A 19939-nucleotide genomic window follows, 5' to 3' on the forward strand; every position below is an offset into this window, starting at 1 on the left:
AGTATTTAAACAATAGCTTTATTGACAATCATTTTCTTGCTAAAAGTAAACAAGCCGCCTTTTTATAACAGAAACAAATTAGCGCGCTAACTTGAGGAGCAAGGACCTGTCAAAAAAAAAAACTTGGGGAGCAAGGATATGATCACAAAAGTCGTTGGATCGGGATAAGTTTCGGGTCAGAATTTTTGTGCCCAAACCCGCCTAAAATGGTCGAGCCGTGCGGAGTGTTCGGGACAGGCTTAAGAAATCAACTGAACATGCATAAAAAACGCATTTTTAAACTCGCCCAAAAAAAAAATATTTGGGTCAGGCTAACTTTGATTTCCTCTAAAATTCTTATATCATGGATTCATGGGATTACTTCATTATTGTTATAGGGTTACTTCGTCAGTGTTAGTGGGGTTATTTGATCAGTGTTAAAGGGCTACTCGGTTAGTGTTAGTTTTACTTCGTTAGTGTTATTGGGGTTGGTGTGACCAGCTGCACACAAGACGGGTTGTTTTCCATATACTCCTTTTTTATTTTCTTTAAAATAAAACTACTATCATTTTCAAAAGAATATAACTACTTAAGGTTGTCAAAAGCTGACACGACACGATAACCCAACATAAAATAAGTGGGTTTGGGTCAAGAATTCTCGACCCGTTTACATAATTGGGTCGACACAAACACGACATGAAATTAAACAGGTTAGGTTTGGGTTGAAATTTTCAACCCAAAACCGACACGCATAACTTGATTATATAAATGGGTTGAACGACAACTCGTCAATCTAAACCCAACACGCTTAATCTATTAATTAAGTAGTATAAAAAAAAACTGAATTTTTTTTATTCAAAACTTATAATTTTGTAAATTACCCTTTACTCCATTAATACATTTTGGTAATTTTTTGGCGGTTAATTTGGCGAAAAGCTTTAAACGCTTGTGATATCTTTTTCTAAACACTAGCTTTAAACTGTTGTAGTATTATTAATGATGTTAGACTTTTTAATTTTTGAATTGAATATTAATTAGTTTATTACAATATGTGGGTAAAAGGTTACACGGGTAACCCATTTAACAAAAGGGTTAGGTTTGGGTCAAGGGTTTTTAACCCGTTTAATGAACTGTTAGGTTTGGGTCAAGGATTTTCCAACCTGTTTAACATCGACACGAACACAAACCGACACGACACGATCCATTTGACAGTCCTATAACTACTACTATTTTTTAAAAAAATAATAATTATAAACAAAACAAAAAACTACCATCCTTTTTACAAGTAATTTGTTTGTTAGGGAACTCATATCCTACTATAGCCTCTGACTTCATCAATTTATTTATTATTTTTTTTATTAGAATAATGTAGATAGTATTTCTTTTTTTTTATTTGAAAATAATGTAGATAATATTTCAATAAAAATAAAAAGAATTGAGGTGGTAGCATGTTTCATGCTTAGATATGTTGTATCAAAATAGATCAAAAAGTATTGTGTTGTGTTGGACTTGTGCTATTTTTTTAATAAGCCCATAAAAATTTTGGCCCACATGTAACACTGTTTATCTTTAATTGCAAAATTTGATTTTTGACAATTTTCTTAAACACTAATATCTGTTGTAATTTATAGTTGCAGTAAAATAAATTCATGTGAGATTTTTTAAATCGTCTCAACATTTTTTTTTGGTGTTTAGAGAGCCACAAGGGCGGGAGTGAGAATTAATCCCAAGATTTTCTTGAATCGGGAGAGAAGCTCTGACCACTTGAGTTATTCCTCACTCTCAATATAGCTATAAGAAATTTTCATACTCCGTATATGTGCGGAGTCGGTTAATACGGGTATATCCAATAGATAAAAAAAATAAAAATTAATTCTTTAATCTAATATTATATAAATAAAGTAGGCATTTTTGGAAAGCATTGGGAGCGTCATATAAAAAAAGATATATTTTCGACCAATTAAAAATTAGATTTCTATTTTATTTTAGAATTAAAAAAATCACTCGCCACCTAAACAAAAGTGACGAATGAAATTTTAAATGTTTGTCACGTAAGTAAAAACGACGAATAGTAATTTATTAGAATTTTAATTATTTAAGAACACTAAATTTTATCATTTTTATTTGTTACAAAACTATAAAATATCTTTAGATATTAGGATTTATATTATTTAAAAAACTAAAAATTGTATTTTGATATTTAAAAAATATAAATTATCATTTGATGGTAATGATTTTATGTAAATATATGATGATATGATACTTTCATACAAAATTTTAAAACTTATAATGCAAGAAAAAAATTAAGAGATCACAAAAAAAATATTTATATACAAAATGTATATAAAAATTCGTGCATCGCACGCCACATAAGCAAAAGTAATATTTCGACCAATGAAAAATTAGATTTATATATTAATTTAGAATTTTAATTTTCAGTCGCCATTTAAGAAAAAATTAACAAATGAAATTTGAGAATTGAAAACAAAAAATAGTAATTTAAGGTTTAAATTATGAAAAAAAAATTATCTTTTATATTATCTTTTACATTAGGATTTATATTATTTTAACAAATAATTAGAAATTAAAAAATATATTTTGATTTAATGATTTTATTTAACTATTCGATGAATGAGATAATATTTATTTCAATTTATAAATTTAAGTTCTATATACTTAAAACTTGAATAAGAATAATTTAAAACTTAACAAAATATTTTACCTTAAATTAATGTTAAAATAATAGAATAGAAAATAAAAACCAAAAATATTAAGAAATTACAAAAAAATATACAAAATGAAATATTTTAAAATCGTGCATCGCACGGGCTTACATCTAGTTTAAGAAAAAATAATACATAGTACAGGAAGATTAGCTATTTGGAATTTTGGATGTGTGCATGCGCAACACGTGAGAAGTAGACCGTTGAGTTTGCTTGTTATTGTCATTTTTTCCATTGAGGCATACGTTGAACTACAACCTGAAATAATATAAAATAGTACGAAACTTAGGTAAAATATGACTTAATAACAATAATGTACAAAATTTAAGTTATAAAATGCAATATGAATTTTCACCCCTTCTAAAAATTAAACAAAGTTATACTTTCTCCGATTTGGTTTTTTATGGTTGCAACAGTTTGAATTCACACTATTCATGTGTTTCACTTTGACTAACTTTGACGATTTATACATAAATAAAGATAGTCACGTGAGATCTTGTTAGATTCGTCTCGATTTGTACAATTTTAATACTACCTCCGATTTTATTTAGTTGCAATTTTGGAATATTTTATATCTCTCAAATAATACCCCAAACTTGCAACTAAAAAAAATTGAAGGTAGTATCTAAAATTTATAATTTTATATATTGGTAATCAAAGATATTTAACGATACAAAACATGCATTAACAAGCGTGAAAAGAGAAGTACATTGTAATATATATATATATATATATATATATATATATATATATATATATATATATATATATATATATATATTATTACAAAGTTTAGTGAGACAATCTCATATAAAACTAGTCCCACGTTTTAAAATTTTATGATAAATGTAATCTGTACATAAAAATATACCCATTACAGTAGGAAAAAAAAAAAGAAATGAAGAAAGAGAGCCGTACCTTTCCAGAATTCTCTTTATTTCCAACAATTGTTTGGCAAGCGAGCCTCCAAGATTCAGGTTTCTAATCCATATAGTGAGTTCAAACATTTACATTATATGCACAATCAAAATGAAAGAAATTTAAAAACGAAGGGATTATTATATACTCGGTATTATTAATAAAAACATTTAAAAACGAAGGAATTATTATATATTATTAACAAAAATATCATCAAGAACAATTGATTGTTATACTAAGTAGATATTATTCGTTGTTATTCATTATTCATGCAAATTATAAAATTGACATTTCGATAAAACAACCAAATAAAAGCGAAAAAGAGCCACAAAAATATACAATTAATTAATGAGGAAATAGCTAGTAGAAATTAGAAAAACTTGCCTTTTTCAAGTATCGGAGTTCAGCATTTGTTCTTTCATTGAGAAGATCACTTCCATCAAGTATCTACAAAATACTTCGTATATTTTTAAGATCAAGTTTATAACAAAATAATTTATTCGAGATTAAAAAATAAAACAGATCAGTAAACAATACCTACTAAATAATTCACAAAATTTGTTTTGCGGTAGGATAAGTAGAGTTGTACAACATAAGGAAACCTATTGTAGGAATAAATAGATGTTTATATATAGTATCTTTTACGTAGGTACCCCCTCTGTTCCACAAATAAAGTTTTTCCTAAATTTCGTAGAATGAAACACATATTAATAGATTTTAAGAGTGAGCAATATGTACGTACCTCAACAATGCAAGTTCCACAACTTCCACCACCTCCACAGTTCATTACTTTCCCCTGATGCATGCATAAATTAAATTTGGAAGGAATATCAATTTTAGAAAGACAACATATTCATATTCCTAAGAAAATTCCAGTAATGAGTAGAAACTCATAAATTCAGCTTTATTTGTAACATGTGTTAGTGGACCATCTCAACCCAAAGCTTAAGCTGATGGTTGAGGCCCAGGAATATGTGTTATACTCTATCACTCCCCCTCACATAAAAGGCCATTTGAGCTTGAAATGTGGATGCAGCACAAGCCCTCTCATACCCGGCGCGAATTAATTCCACTTTAAAGGAGGGGTAGATGAGATTCGAACCCGTGACCTCTATCGTTGGCTCTAATACCATGTTAGAGGACCAACTCAACCTGGTTGAGGCCCAGGAATATGTTTTATACTCTATCAGCTTTTGGTTGGGGTTGGGTTTTCATTATCTTTGGCCATTGAAAATCAAACAAGAAATAAAACTTGCTATTGACCAAAAAATCTTGCGGCTAGGAGGTCAAAGAAACAGTGATGGAGGTAATGGAATTACCACGCAGAGAGGTAGCGGAAGAGAAAGGATCTGATCTTTTTAGGAAATTAAAAAACTTGTGGAACCCTAAAAAAATCTAGGAATATGTTTTATACTCTATCACTCCCCCTCACACGAGAGCCCGTTTGGGCTAGAAGTGTGATTGCAGCATGGGCCCTCCTCATACCCAGTGCTTAATATTCCACTTGAAAGTGGGGGTGGATGAGATTCGAACCCGTGATCTTTGTGTCACGCTGGCTCCGATACCATGTTAGTGGACCAACTCAACCAAAAGCTTAAGCTGATGGTTGGCCCAGGAATATGTTTTATACTCTATGGTTTAAAATCTCCCAAGGTTAAGAGATGTATATTTCATATTTTTGTTCATCATTTTCGTGAAAATTGAGTGAGAAAGATTATTAATGGGGTAGGGACAAGGTAAATAAGTAATCCAAAGCTGAAGGCACATATTCATTGGTCATTTATTTCTTAATTTTTGTTTAGTGAAAATCATTTATTTCCTAATGATTGTCATTAGACATTTAGAATTAATGTATGCTGTTTTGTGTCAAAAAAAAAAAAAAAAAAAAACTTGGTTAGAATTGGTTTTTTTTTTGTTTTTATTTTTTTTAGGAAAACTTGTCCGGTTAAAGTATTTATTTATTTAATTATTATTATTATTATTATTATTATTATTATTATTATTATTATTATTTTGGTTTTTGGATAAACCTATGCGACAAAATTACGTTGTTTAAGGTAAGGTTGGAAAAAATAGTTATCAAAAGCTACTAAACAGTAATAAACACTATATCAACAATTAAATTACCTCAAATTGCAAATTTATTCATCACCAATTTTTTTTTTTTTGACACATTATTCATCACCAATTTAAACACAACATTGTATGTGCTAATCAACTACCGTAGACAATAATCATGCATCTATCCAAAGCTAAAATGAGTCGAGGCATACACTCCGTAATAACAAACTAGATAAATACTCCGTAATGCATACAATACGGGCCTCACATTTATTTTTTAATATTTATAAAGTTTAAAAATGTATTATATAAAGTGAGAGTATAAATAATTTTAGGTAGACATAAAACTTCAACAGAATTAATTTATGCTCGTAATCGAGCCAATTGTAACTTGACAATAACTTACATAGGTGGCATATAGCTCAATCTTGTTATCCGCCATAATGTTCCTAAGCAACTTCTCACCATTCACTTCTCTTGCTCTATCCACTGGATATGATCCATCATTTCCTGCTTTAGGCTTCACACATTTTATCAACCACCCAAAAAAATAAACAACTTAATTTAATCAATTATACTTGTAACATACACTAAGAAAATAACGTATGTACGTAACAAATGAAAATTTAAATAAGTGTATGTATGTACGTATGTACCCCGATAAATTCTAGCTCAATTTCGGGCTTCTTGAGCTCCGACGAGGAAGATGGTTCCGATGAAATCGAGGCGAAGGAGACCGGTAGAGGCTTCTTTTTGTATAGTGTTATGGTGGGTGGACCATAGCGATTACGGTGGTTATGGGTGGTTTCCGGTGGTTTGAATATAGAGGGTCGTGAAATATGCATTGGCGTAGCCATATTACTTCTATTCTTTTTTGTGGTTAGCTGAATTTTGTGTGACGTTTATGTTTTTGGTATATTTTGAGGTGGACAATAATTAATAGATTGAAGTATAACGACCAAGAAATGTCTAGACCTCACTTTAAAAAAAAAAGAAAAAGAAAAAAAGAAAAAAAAAAAAAAAGAGCGTAAGAGTGTAGGACTAGGACCCTAATGCTTATTGTCATATTTGGGCTTTTGGGCCTTATGCCCTTATCTAAGGGAATTCAAATATTCAATCATCATCAATAATAGTATAATTTTAATTTGTAAAAACAAGTTAACATACTACCTAATTTGATTCACACATATTTTAGTTTAGTAATTAACTAATTATTGTTGTGTGCACCCGAGTGCACAATGCTCATTTTGCACTTGATGATGAACGCGTAAAATCATGAAACATAAAAGCTTTAGCAAATGAGTTCAATTGAATGAATATGAACCCCAAAAGCAACAAATGAAAAAAGAATACGCATTGTAGGTGATTTAAACCCAAAACAAATATTCATTTTTTATCTAAAAATTTAAAGAACATGTTTGTCATTTTAAAAAAGAGTATGAATTAAAAGAACGTATAGATTAAAACCAAATGACTTATGTAGTTCAAAATTAAATACCAAATAATTTGTGACTTTGTTTGGGTAAAGACAACTAGTTTAGATATTGAGGTTTCGCCGTTTCAAGATATTTAAATGCTTGACTTGGTTAACATTAAAACTGGCACTTGAAGCACAAATTAACATTTTTAAAAGTTTATAGCTAATTTTATATTGGATATTGCTAACGAGCGTTCCGGTGCGTTAGATAAGGAGTAATTATATTGGTTGAAATGGTATTAAGTTAGGAATGCATGACAAAATCACGCATCGTTCGATGTAATTAATGTTAATTTTACTCTAATATTTCCACTTTAATTCTCTTATCTAACGCCCCGGGGACGCTCATTAGCTTTTGCCTTTTATATTCTAGTTAGAAAATGAGCTGAAATTTCATATGAAGGGGATATTTGATGCATGACATGGTTAATTAAAATTGGCACTTGATGCATGCATTAACTTTTTCAAAATTATTATAACTAGATTTATATTCAATACTCTACTAGTAGTATAATGCTAACTACGAATATAACTAGATTTTTTTACTACGTATAAATATTTATTATAACTAGATCTATATTCTACTAGTAAATTTAAAAAAAAAAAAAAAAAAATTACGAAAATTTTGCTATAGTGTATGACTTAATATATATAGTTCATACTAGGCAATTCCTTCACTGATCACTTACCCTACCAAACAATGCGCACAATTAATTAAGAGTTAGTTAGAATGATGTACAAGTTAACTAAGTAATTGGACATTTTTGGAAAAAACTCCACTTAATTTTCAACAATAAGATGCTCTGTAATTAGACTACCATTTTAGACGCAAATGATAATTGGTAAAATGAGATTTGGCAGGTAAATGTTAGTTGAAGAGAAGAAATTACATAAACCAATGCTTTATTTAATGTACCTTTTGTAGGTTTATACCTAGTGATATTACATATACAAATTATATGTACTTATTAATGTTGATTAAAAGAATTTGCAAGTTAAGGAGACATGTACAAATGAAATTTAAATACTATTGATGAGATACTACGAGTAGTATATATATTACCTTAATAAACGGAGTAGTATACTTCTATCGTTTCTTTAGTATTGATATATGAGAGCGAGATTAATGTTTCCTAAAAACCGCATTCAATAATAACCTACATTTATAAAACTCGAACACTTGAAATTAAAGCTAACTAATTTAGCCAATGCAACTCGGCCTAAGGGTCATAAGACTCATAACTTCATGAAAAAGACATGATTAGAAAGTTACACTATGATGATTTCAGCACTTTGAAGAAGAATAATAACATGCTTTAATTCTGTGGCATATCTTTTTTTTCCTCATGTTTGGTAAGAAATTAAAAGGAGTGTACCATAGAAGTAGTAAAATCATTCACTTTAGTTGATGAAAAACCCATAAAATCATCCCATTTATTAGCCTCTTCTTTACTTTTATTAAGTGATGTTTGAATTCTTGTTTTTGGGATGTAAAATTGACTTACGTTTCATGTTTATTATAGGTGGTCCATTGCTACTATTTTTTGTTCACTAATCGTTACAAACACATCCAAATTTGACTATGTGGGTTATTCAATGTCTATTTACATGCACAAAAAAAGAGCTTTTGCTACAAGTATAGTTAAATTAGATGTTAGATTTCAATTTTTGGGATGTTTCTTGTTGAATTGCTTGGATAGTAAGATTCTTAACCCTACTTATATATGTAGTAATGAATTTATGTATTACTCTTAAGCTGTTTAATATGAGACTTTTATTATTTGATATGCTTATGTATGAACCTCAAGCTTAATTAGTTTGTAAAGTAATCTTGTGAGTTTTTACCTAAAATTTGAGATTGAATCTCGTTTAAATAATTGTGGCTTCTTTTTATATATACACTTGAAATTTGTGTGAAGGAACATTCTTAATATACATGGTTGAAGTTCGAAGAACAATAATGACTTCGTGTCTATGGCCTCTCAACCTCATCCCACTCTATAACCACAAGTCCACTGTCCACAATTACCCACTATGTTACAAGCATGGACTTAGGTATCTATGTATGACACGGGTATGTGCGTGTCTAAGCCTCTAATTCAGCTATTTTGGAAATGTTTTCATGATTTTGAACTAAAATGAAGTGTCTATTTATCACGACATGGGTACTTGAGATGAAATGGAGATTTCATAATGTAACATTACTAACATAGAGTGCCCATCCTCATGATTCGCATCCCATAAGCTAGCTAGGGTAGATTAAATTTATATACGAGATTTAAATGAATACCATGTAAGTACTTGTGTACTAATGAGAGAGTAGAGATAATTTTTCTACCCCTGAAGGAAAATGTCTAGAAATATTGCGACGAATGCAAAAATATGTAACGATTTACAACATAAAAACACACCAATTAACATGATTTAATAACAATGAATTGCAGAAGTTCTTACAATGCAATAAAGTCCAAAAAAGAATTTTTTTTATACAAGTATTGATATAATTAGTAAAAACTAACCCAAAATATGTCATTACAACATCGAAAACATAAGTGGAATAAGTCCCAAAACAAGCCAACTAAAAAAAAACCGTGTCCAAATACCGCATAAATTCGTATGTAGCAAACTGATTCAAGACATATTCCAACATATCGGGTCCATTCTTGACTACCATGATGACTAACTGCACTTCCCGCAGGTTTGAAAGTCCCACCAAATCTTCCCACTTCTCAACGGTCTCTCCTTTTCCTCTGTTTCCAGTACCAAAGAGTACCTCAATTTTTCACATAAATGCAAGAACCTTTAATTCAATCTTCATTCTCAATGAATCAACTCTACTTTTCTTCCAACCCCATTTCTTCTTCATCTTCTTTAACCCCTTTTCCCAATAAAAATGATGCGAAATTACTTAGAATCAGAAAACCCAATTGCAGAATCAAGCTTAGAATCCCAGAATAATCATGCTCAAGAAGATGATGATTCTCACAAATGGGCTGTTTTACAGCAATCACCCACTTATAATCAAGCTAGAATTTCCCTTTTTAAGAGTGTTTCTGGGGATGTTTCTGCAGTTGATATTACTAAACTTGGAAAAGATGAGCGAAATCTTGTGTTAGATCGTCTTTTTAATGATGTTAGTCATGATCCTGAGGTGTTTTTTAACAGATTAAGACAAAGATTTATTGCGTAAGTTTTGAAATTTGTTTGTTTTGATAATGAACTCCAACTGTTTGTGTTTATTCCCCTGAGAAATATATGTTTCTTTTCTGTTTTTGTTTTGAAATTCTGTAATGCTTCATGTTTTACTGCATGGATGTTCATGGTATGTTATTACTGGTACATAAAAGTAGAAACATTGAATATTATTGTCATGAATTCTAAAATTAATACTATCTTTGAAAATTGTTTAATGTTATGCTTAGCCTTAGAGCTACAAAGTAATTCAATGCAAAAAGTTTTGGGTGATATAACATAGGATCGAGTGCCTCTACAGAATTTTCTCTGATATAGCTATAAAACAAAGGTGAAAAAAAGATTCAACTTATGTCTTTCAATAGGTTGTTAATACTAGTACATCACCCGAGACAACAAATTGTCATATAGCTCCAACCCATAATATAATATGACATGAATTTGATATTATTAAAAAGATCATATCAATAGTTGTTCCATTCCTGCTCTTGATCTCATCATGCAGTATAATTAGGGATATGTGAGAAAGTTCAATCATAATCCATTTATTGTTATTTCAGAAAAGCTAGCAAAAGTATTATGAATAACAAACATAGCATATGTGATTGTCATTTCTAGATGGAGGGAGTGTTTTGATGGGGATATTGATTCTTGTGATTCTTTAATAATATCATCATGTATTTACATCTTCTGTATTTGTGTAGCTCTCAAAGGAATTGTTGGGGGAGGGGAGGTAGTTTCCGCATTTTTCTACAATCTTTGCAGGCAACACTTTAGTTAGATCAAGTGTTGAAAAGATGTTATGTTTGTCATAGTGCATCTCTTCCTTTGGTGTTGATTTTTTATGCTAATATAACATTAATAAGGGGCGTACATCAGTAAATATGTAAGTTTTTTCTATTGTATTGAAATTTTATAGATATCGGCTTTCTTATTGTGGTTTGTAGTGTAGGTTTGGAATTTCCTAAGGTTGAGGTGCGATTTCAGAATTTGAAAGTGAATGCTTTTGTCCATGTTGGAAACCGAGCATTGCCTACAATTCCCAATGTTATCTTCAATATGAGTGAGGTAGGCCTTCTGGCTACTACCTTCTAATAGTTGATGGTTATCGTCCTAGATTTAAATGTTTCAGCCATTTGAAGATTAACTTTCATTGCAACAAACTACTTTAGGCTTTCTTGGGAAGGATAGGCATATTCCATGGAAAAAGGGTGAATTTGCCAGTCTTGAACGATGTTAGTGGCATTATAAGGCCTTCAAGGTGCAATTTTCAAACATTCAGCATTGTTATTGAGATGGCCATGTGTTATATTAGGATCCTCCTTTCACTGCTCCAATACAATTTTTTTTTTTCCCTTGCTTTTTAGGTTGACACTGCTTTTGGGACCTCCAAGCTCTGGGAAGACCACTCTTCTTTTGGCTCTTGCAGGACGTCTTGGATGTGGATTAAAGGTATTATTAGCATTGCTTTTCAGTGAGACTGGAACTCAGCATTTTCTATTTTGGAAAATCATTAAAAGGAAAATTTAAATGGAAAAACATAGACTAATCGAGCAAGGAAACGCTTGAAGTAGTTTTTGAACACCATTTTCAGAAATTCAAATCCATATCTCATCATGTATACAAAAAAATATGGAAAAAAGTTAAAAAAAATAAAAAAATCACCATGCAGGTCATAGTGATTTTTGGTCTGGAGAGATGGCTGAAAACTTAAGTTTACCATAATACTGTGGAATCTGTTGTTCTATCTTTTCTAACCAATGCAATGTCAACTTTTTTGAAGACATCGGGGAAAATAAGCTATAATGGCTATGAACTAAACGAGTTCATCCCTCAGAGGACTTCTTCTTACGTCAGTCAAAGAGATTGGCACATGGCAGAGATGACAGTTAGAGAAACTTTAGAGTTTTCTGGACGCTGCCAAGGAGTTGGATTTAACCATGGTAACCTGGATACAATCCCATATCTTAATAATATGTAATTTTAAATTGCATTTTGATTGAAGTATCTATGTTTAATTTCATAGATATGATTTTGGAACTTCTGCGGAGAGAAAAGAGATCTAGGACACAACCTGATGAAGATCTTGATATACTGATTAAGGTTTGTGGCAACAATTTGAAGCTCATGCCCCTTCTATCTTCATGCTTAAATGCTTACATTGACAACAACAATGTGATGCCATTCTGTAGGCCCTTGCTCTAGGAGAACAGAAAACAAGTCTATATGCAGAATATATAATGAAGGTATGGCATTGGTAAATTAATGGTTTCTGTATCTCAGTATGCCTTGTTTTCATAACAACATTTTTCTTTGTCATTACTGTTAAGAGTGAGCAATATAGATCCTGTTTATACAATCTAATTAGACTATAAATAATCAGTTAGTCTTAGTAAATTAGAGACAATTCGAATTGAGAAAGCATGCGTACCTACACCAGTCCACGACATTGCCATTTTATTCTGATCATCTGTCAGACTGGAGTCACTGGACTTTGAAAGTTTCTGGTCACTTTATATCTCTATGCTTTTGTAAAATCACTTTATAATTCCTTACTTGCAATGGAAATCTGCATTAAAAGAGGAAGGTGTGTATTCATATAATTGATGACTTGTGTACAAAGATTTTAGGACTTGACACATGTGCGGATACACTGGTGGGAGATGAAATGCTCAAAGGAATTTCTGGAGGGCAAAAGAAGAGACTGACTACAGGTAGCACTACTTAAAAAGTTTTATTATCTTATCAACCTCGGTATGTGGCTTCAAGTAATAATAATATTGATGCTTAGTCGCTTATGCTAAATTTTCAGGAGAATTGCTTGTGGGTACATCCAGGGTGCTTTTAATGGATGAAATTTCCACAGGCTTGGATAGTTCAACCACTCATCAAATCATTAGATATCTCAGGCATTCTACCCGTGCTCTAGAAGGGACCACTGTCATCTCTTTACTTCAGCCAGATCCTGAAACATATGCGTTATTCGATGATATTATTTTATTGTGTGAAGGCCAGATTGTTTATCAAGGACCACGTGAGGATGCTCTTGAATTTTTCACATATATGGGGTTTAGATGTCCAGAAAGAAAGAATGTTGCCGATTTTCTACAAGAAGTATGCATTATCTACATAACTCTGGAGTGATAAACCATCTTGAATATGTTATCTTCATGCATATGGATCGAAATAGCCTTTTAATACCTATTCTGATACAGGTAACATCTGTTAAAGACCAAAGACAGTACTGGTACCCTGATTGTTACTACCAATATGTGCCTGTGGCAAAGTTTGCAGAAGCTTTTAGATCATTTCGTCTTGGTTGTAGATTGTCCCGGGAGCTTGCTATCCCTTTTGATAAACGTTACAATCACCCAGCTGCTCTATCAACTTCTTCATATGGTGTTGGGAAGATTGAGCTTCTGAAGATTGGTTTTTCCTGGCAATTGTTACTCATGAAACGAAATGTGTCTCTATACATATTTAAATACACACAGGTTTAGTCTCTTCTTATGTGTCATTTCTCATGTGATCACTACATCCATCTGGCTTATCAGTTTCACGACAGTTTTAGCACATAACCTCAATGCTATAGAAGGATAATAGTATGGGTGTAGTGATATTTATATAATTGTTATTGATGTTTTCATTATTCTAATATGGGGTGTGATTTATATGTTGCAGCTTCTTTTGGTTCTTTTCATCATTGTCACTGTATTTTTCCGGAAAACTATGCATCATAACACTCTTGAGGATGGGGGTATCTATCTCGGGGCTATCTACTTTACAATATGTATGAATCTATTCAATGGTTTCATGGAGGTTCCTATGCTGATACAAAAACTTCCAGTTCTGTACAAGCATAGAGATTTGCACTTCTATCCTTCCTTGGTTTACACACTCCCATCTTGGATCTTGAGCATTCCATCCTCATTTCTTGAGAGCGCTGTTTGGGTAGGAATTACTTATTATTTGGTTGGATTTGATCCTGAAATTACAAGGTAAATTTTCCGTTTTAGTATATCTAAAAGATGGTCAAAATGACCAAACATGCTTAGTGTCAGAGCTACTTGAATATGGTTAATAGCTTGGTAAATCCTGTTTATATGACTCCAGATTAATCTCATCTTCTCTTCTTCTGAATTTATGCAGATGCCTGAAGCAGTTCCTTTTAGTTTTTCTTTTGAACCAGATGTCTATGGGCCTCTTTCGAGTAATGGCATCCTTAGGAAGAAATCTAGTAGTTGCTAATACTTTTGGGTCTTTTGCAATGCTGGTTGTTATGGCTCTCGGAGGATTTATCCTATCAAGAGGTGAGATTAGTTGTTGGTACACTACATTTTTACGTCACCTTCTGTACACTTACATTACCTAATGTGACAGACAGCATCCCTAAGTGGTGGATTTGGGGGTATTGGGTTTCACCACTGATGTATGCTCAGAATGCAGCTTCTGTCAATGAATTTCTGGGCCATTCTTGGGATAAGGTAGTTACTTTATGCCTATCTTTCCCTTATTTATTACTTATGTTTACATCACTATAGGATCTTATAATTTGGATGTTGATGAAAACAAAGGTTGGTTCACCCGAATACCAAAATAAAGTTTGTAAAAGAATTGAGTGAAGTGAAAATGAATTTTTTTTTATCAATTAGATCTCAGGCTGGTTTTTACCAGGTCAAGAGATAAATCTTATATGGTTTACTTATTTTGGTTTTGTAAAATAATTTATTTTTCTCCATTTTTGTACTTGCAACACTTTGATTTATGGACTATTCATATACTCTACTTTGACTAGCTTTGATAATTCATAATTAAAGAAAGATACAGTGTAACAGTGATGTGGGATCTTGTTAGATCCACCTCGATTTATACTTTCATATTATATATTTTTCTTAAATTATACATATTGGTAATCAATGATGATTAATGATTGGAATAATGTATTGACAACCGTGAACTGAGAAGTGTTGCAAGAAAAAAATAAAAAATAAAAAAAAGGAAGTTTTATTATAATAATTGGATAATGAAATTGAAAGTAACTGCTTGGCACATTCCTGAATATATGTTTAATAACTGCAGAAGGCTGAAAACAGCACCTTATCTTTGGGCGAGATGCTCTTGAAGGCAAGGAGCTTGTTTCCCGAGAGTTATTGGTATTGGATCGGTGCTGGTGCATTATTAGGATATATGATTCTTTTCAACATCCTGTTGACGCTTTTCTTGACATACTTGAACCGTAAGTTGAACATCTTCTAACCTTAGTGCCATTTATGATGTGTCTAGAGTGAGCTAGACAAAATTTCATCTCTAAGGCATGATTCCGTAGATGTGCTAAAATTCCAAATATGCATGTCTGTGATTTATAATACTAACTGGCAGTAAGAAATAACATTTTTGTAAAATGTTCAATGAAGCCCTTGGGATACATCAAGCTGTCATTTCAAAGGATAAGCATCAACATCAAAACCAGGAAGAGGAGCAAGAAATTTCTGCTATTGAATTAGGAGATTTTTTGCAGCAATCATTCTCATTTACTGGTCAGTCTTGCTCCGTATATATTCTCTGCTTCAATATTCTATATCTTATTCATTGCTTGCATTTTTCCTGTGTTGCAGGAAGAGATATGAAAAAGAGAGGCATGGTTCTTCCATTTCAACCTCTTTCTATGGCTTTTAGAAACATCAGTTACTATGTAGACGTCCCTGTGGTATAACCATTCTTTTCTCCGTAACTAATGATGCCCTTACATTTTCCTCTTTAGGACACAGCCTTTATTGTTTTATTTATTTATTGTTTTATTTATTCTTGCAGGAACTTAAACAGCAAGGTGTAACTAGGGACAAGCTGCAGCTGTTGGATGACATCACCGGAGCATTTAGACCAGGAATCCTCACTGCATTGGTTGGTGTAAGTGGTGCTGGGAAAACAACTCTCATGGATGTTCTATCAGGAAGAAAAACTGGTGGAACTATAAAAGGGAGTATATACATTGATGGTTACCCTAAAAAGCAAGAAACATTTGCAAGGATTTCTGGTTACTGTGAACAGTTCGACAATCATTCCCCGTGCTTAACAGTGCGTGAATCATTGCTTTTTTCTGCTTGGCTCCGGCTTCCTTTGCATGCTGACCAAATAACACAGAGGGTGAGATTCAATTCTAAGAGAATTTTCTATTAAGCATGCCAAACTGCACAAAACAACTCATTACTGTTGACAACCTTTTTGTCTAATATGGTGTTTGAATGACTTACTGGTGTGATGTGCAGAGATTTGTGGATGAAGTTATGGAACTTGTGGAGCTAACCTCATTAAGTGGAGCTTTAGTTGGGATACCTGGTGTTGATGGACTATCCACTGAGCAAAGAAAACGGTTGACAATTGCTGTTGAACTTGTAGCAAATCCTTCTATTGTATTCATGGATGAACCCACTTCAGGGCTTGATGCCAGAGCTGCTGCTATTGTCATGAGAACAGTACGAAATATTGTTGACACAGAGAGGACAATTGTTTGCACTATCCATCAACCCAGCATAGATATTTTTGAATCCTTCGATGAGGTCTCTGGTTTCTCTTCTTATGCTCACTCTTTTCTTTGTCTTCCTTGTCTACTTATGATCTTAGGTCAATTATTCCGAGTCTAATTTATGCAAATCTTAGAACATACAAGGAAAAATAAATGTTTGCTTTGATAGAAATGTTGAAACCAATAATTGATGTTGTCAACAACTGTCTATTGCTCCGATGAAGATTGTAGTTGGGGTTTCATGATATCTTAGGAAATTCTGGCTGTTTATCCACTTGAATTTTTCTTAGATAGCCTTGTTCAAAATTTAGTATAAACTCAAAAGTGTTGCTGTATTTGAATTGATTTTTTATTCTAGACTCGGCCTCACTCTTCTGGATATCTTATAGTCTCTAGATCAATATTACTAATATGTAGTCAAAATTGAAAGTGAGTAAGCTTCTTGTGGCAAGTTTTGTCACCTAATTTTTTGTAGTCACTTGCAGCTCATTTTGATGAAATATGGAGGCAAATTGATTTATGCTGGACCTCTTGGGAACAGATCTCGTGAGCTCATCAAGTATTTTGAGGTAAAGTTAACTTATTTGTCATTTAATGTACCAATTGGGTTTCAAGCATCTGTAAGTATGGCATGCTTATTTCTTGTGTTGCCTTCATTTCAATAGGCCGTTCAAGGAGTTCCCAGAATCCAACCTGGCTACAACCCTGCTGCCTGGATTCTGGATGTATCATCTCCTGCAGAAGAAAGTCGCCTAGGAATTGACTTTGCAGAAGTTTATCAATCTTCACCTCTGTTTTGGTGAGTGAAAATAATCCTGCCTGATTATTCTTAAGATGATTTTCCTCATATTTACCATTTATTATTATCATATTTGAAACATTTTTGTGTTTCAGGCGAAACAAACAAATGGTTGAACGTCTCAGCAAACCTGACTTGGATTCTCTGGAACTGTGCTTCCCTACTGAATACTCTCGGTCGTTCTTCTCTCAGTTTTTAGCTTGTCTCTGGAAACAAAATCTCTCCTACTGGAGAAACCCACAGTACACTGCTGTTCGCTTTTTCTACACCATCATCATCTCATTAATGTTTGGAACAATGTGTTGGAAGTTTGGTTCGAAAAGGTTTATTCCACTTTGATTTTAACATTGTTGTGCACGATATTCATATGTACATTTGGTAAAAATTGGATTGTTTTTTGCAGGGATACTCAACAAGATATATCAAATGCCATGGGATCAATGTATGCAGCAGTTCTTTTTATTGGAATTACAAATGCCACAGCTGTGCAACCAGTTGTCTCGGTTGAACGATTTGTTTCATACAGAGAGAGAGCAGCAAGGATGTATTCTCCTCTAGCATTTGCATTTTCCCAGGTGTGCAGTCTTCCATTATTCTACATTGTTTTGTAAATTTCTTGCATGTATTTGATCAAATAACACAATGGTATCTTTCAAATCACACACACACACACACACACACATTGGTAAAGTAAAAATCACGTTTAATTAGTAAAATTATTTCCAGTTAATACAAAAAGGATGAGGAGTGGAGAGCATAAGTTAAGGAGAAAAAGCTCATATTCATTTTGAAACAGGTAGCAATTGAGTTCCCGTATGTATTCGCACAATCAGTCATCTACAGTGGCATCTTCTACTATATGGCATCATTCGAGTGGAGTTTCATGAAGTTTTTCTGCTACTTGTACTTCATGTATTTCACATTATTGTACTTCACCTTCTTTGGGATGATGAGTATTGCAGTTACACCTAACCACAATGCTGCTGCCATCGTTTCCGCTCCATTTTACATGATGTGGAATCTCTTCAGTGGATTCATGATCCCCCAGATGGTAATACTTATTCACATATTACTGTTAAATCTTACTTTTTGTTAAAGGTGTAGAAGAACCATTTGCATCATCTCTGGTCCAGTACCTATGAATTTGAGAGCATAGCCATGTGATATTAGTTACAAAAAGATAAATAAGCCACTGAAATCCCCGGATTTCTCATATGGGGATCAAACATGAATGTTCCATGTGGCTTCACATAATATCATATGCATCAGAAAACTTTGAAATGTGCAAGTAGTGTCATGATTTAAGTGTTCTTGAGCCTTGACTTTGAACTTTCAATATGTATGCTAGCAAGTTCCTATATGCTTAATTATAGGAGCATGTGATAAAAGAAGAGAATCTATTGTCAGTTTTTGGTCCTTTTGGATGTATATGTTGGTTTCAGTGCTGCATTTCTGTAAGTTGATATGATGATGACCTTGACCTGAGTTTTGTTTTGTATATCTGCAATGTTTGGTTATGAAATCAAAACTAACACTTTCTTCTTGATCCAGAGGATCCCGGTGTGGTGGAGGTGGTATTATTGGGCAAATCCGATAGCATGGAGTTTATATGGCCTTCTAACATCTCAATACGGGACCATAGATGACCCAGTGATGCTCGCAGATGGTATTCGATCAGTGCCTGTGAGGCAGTTGCTAAAAGATCAATATGGGTACAGGCATGATTTTCTGGTTATTGCTGCAATCGTTGTACCCAGTTTCTGTGTGGTCTTTGCCATCACTTTTGGTTTCGCCATTAAATCCTTTAACTTCCAAAGGAGATGAAGGAGATTAACTTTCCCAAGAAAGATCAAGATATTATTGTTCTTGGTTGTAATTACATGTATGTGACTAACAGGTCTGACACATTAATAAACTGTACTTGTTACGACCCCTCCTTGTCAACAAGGAATGGAGGGAAGATTTATTTATAACTTTTAATTGAACCAATATTAACACTACATATAAAAAGTTTCATTCAATTTATACAATTTATATGCTAATATAAGTGGAGCTTTTCTATTTCTAGGCTTAAAGATTGACACCAAGAACATTTCCCCTGTGAGAAGATGCACAAGGTCAAATTAAATCATGTTTTAGATCATATTGAACAAAAAGAATTGTTTTCAAAATGACTCTTAAATATCTAAATACAAATAAGAATGTTGTTTTTTTAACTTGTAACCACACTCCTCCTAACATTTATATATCTCGTACATTAACACGGG

The 19939-nt window shown here is 32.6% G+C and overlaps 2 protein-coding genes across 4 annotated transcripts; one reads left to right on the forward strand and one right to left on the reverse strand.

The window, feature by feature from the left end:
- Nucleotides 1-2767: 2767 nt before the first annotated feature.
- LOC110722932 (photosynthetic NDH subunit of subcomplex B 3, chloroplastic-like) lies at nucleotides 2768-6639 on the reverse strand. The gene is made up of 6 exons (XM_021902209.1): nucleotides 6338-6639; nucleotides 6088-6201; nucleotides 4363-4416; nucleotides 4005-4067; nucleotides 3621-3683; nucleotides 2768-2960 (listed from the first exon to the last, which is right to left on the reverse strand). The coding sequence occupies exons 1-6, from the start codon at nucleotides 6536-6538 to the stop codon at nucleotides 2925-2927; spliced, it is 531 nt and encodes a 176-aa protein (XP_021757901.1). The 5' UTR covers nucleotides 6539-6639; the 3' UTR covers nucleotides 2768-2924.
- A 2927-nt stretch (nucleotides 6640-9566) lies between these two features.
- Nucleotides 9567-19672, forward strand: LOC110723114 (ABC transporter G family member 32-like). 3 transcript variants are annotated; one of them, XM_021902413.1, is made up of 24 exons: nucleotides 9567-10344; nucleotides 11298-11418; nucleotides 11523-11611; nucleotides 11718-11802; nucleotides 12134-12293; nucleotides 12377-12453; nucleotides 12543-12596; nucleotides 12974-13064; nucleotides 13163-13464; nucleotides 13566-13844; nucleotides 14032-14348; nucleotides 14500-14660; nucleotides 14731-14834; nucleotides 15433-15586; nucleotides 15765-15887; nucleotides 15966-16057; nucleotides 16162-16494; nucleotides 16617-16907; nucleotides 17359-17442; nucleotides 17539-17672; nucleotides 17768-17995; nucleotides 18076-18247; nucleotides 18469-18723; nucleotides 19224-19496. In XM_021902413.1, the coding sequence occupies exons 1-24, from the start codon at nucleotides 10052-10054 to the stop codon at nucleotides 19494-19496; spliced, it is 4272 nt and encodes a 1423-aa protein (XP_021758105.1). In that variant the 5' UTR covers nucleotides 9567-10051. The 3 variants fall into 3 exon arrangements, with proteins under 3 accessions (XP_021758105.1, XP_021758104.1, XP_021758106.1); XM_021902412.1 differs by having other exon boundaries at nucleotides 9571-10344; nucleotides 15430-15586; nucleotides 19224-19672; XM_021902414.1 differs by having other exon boundaries at nucleotides 10257-10344; nucleotides 11303-11418; nucleotides 15430-15586.
- Nucleotides 19673-19939: the final 267 nt, after the last annotated feature.

Source organism: Chenopodium quinoa, unplaced genomic scaffold (genome assembly GCF_001683475.1).
Source record: "Chenopodium quinoa cultivar QQ74 unplaced genomic scaffold, ASM168347v1, whole genome shotgun sequence".
Lineage (NCBI taxonomy): Eukaryota > Viridiplantae > Streptophyta > Magnoliopsida > Caryophyllales > Amaranthaceae > Chenopodium > Chenopodium quinoa.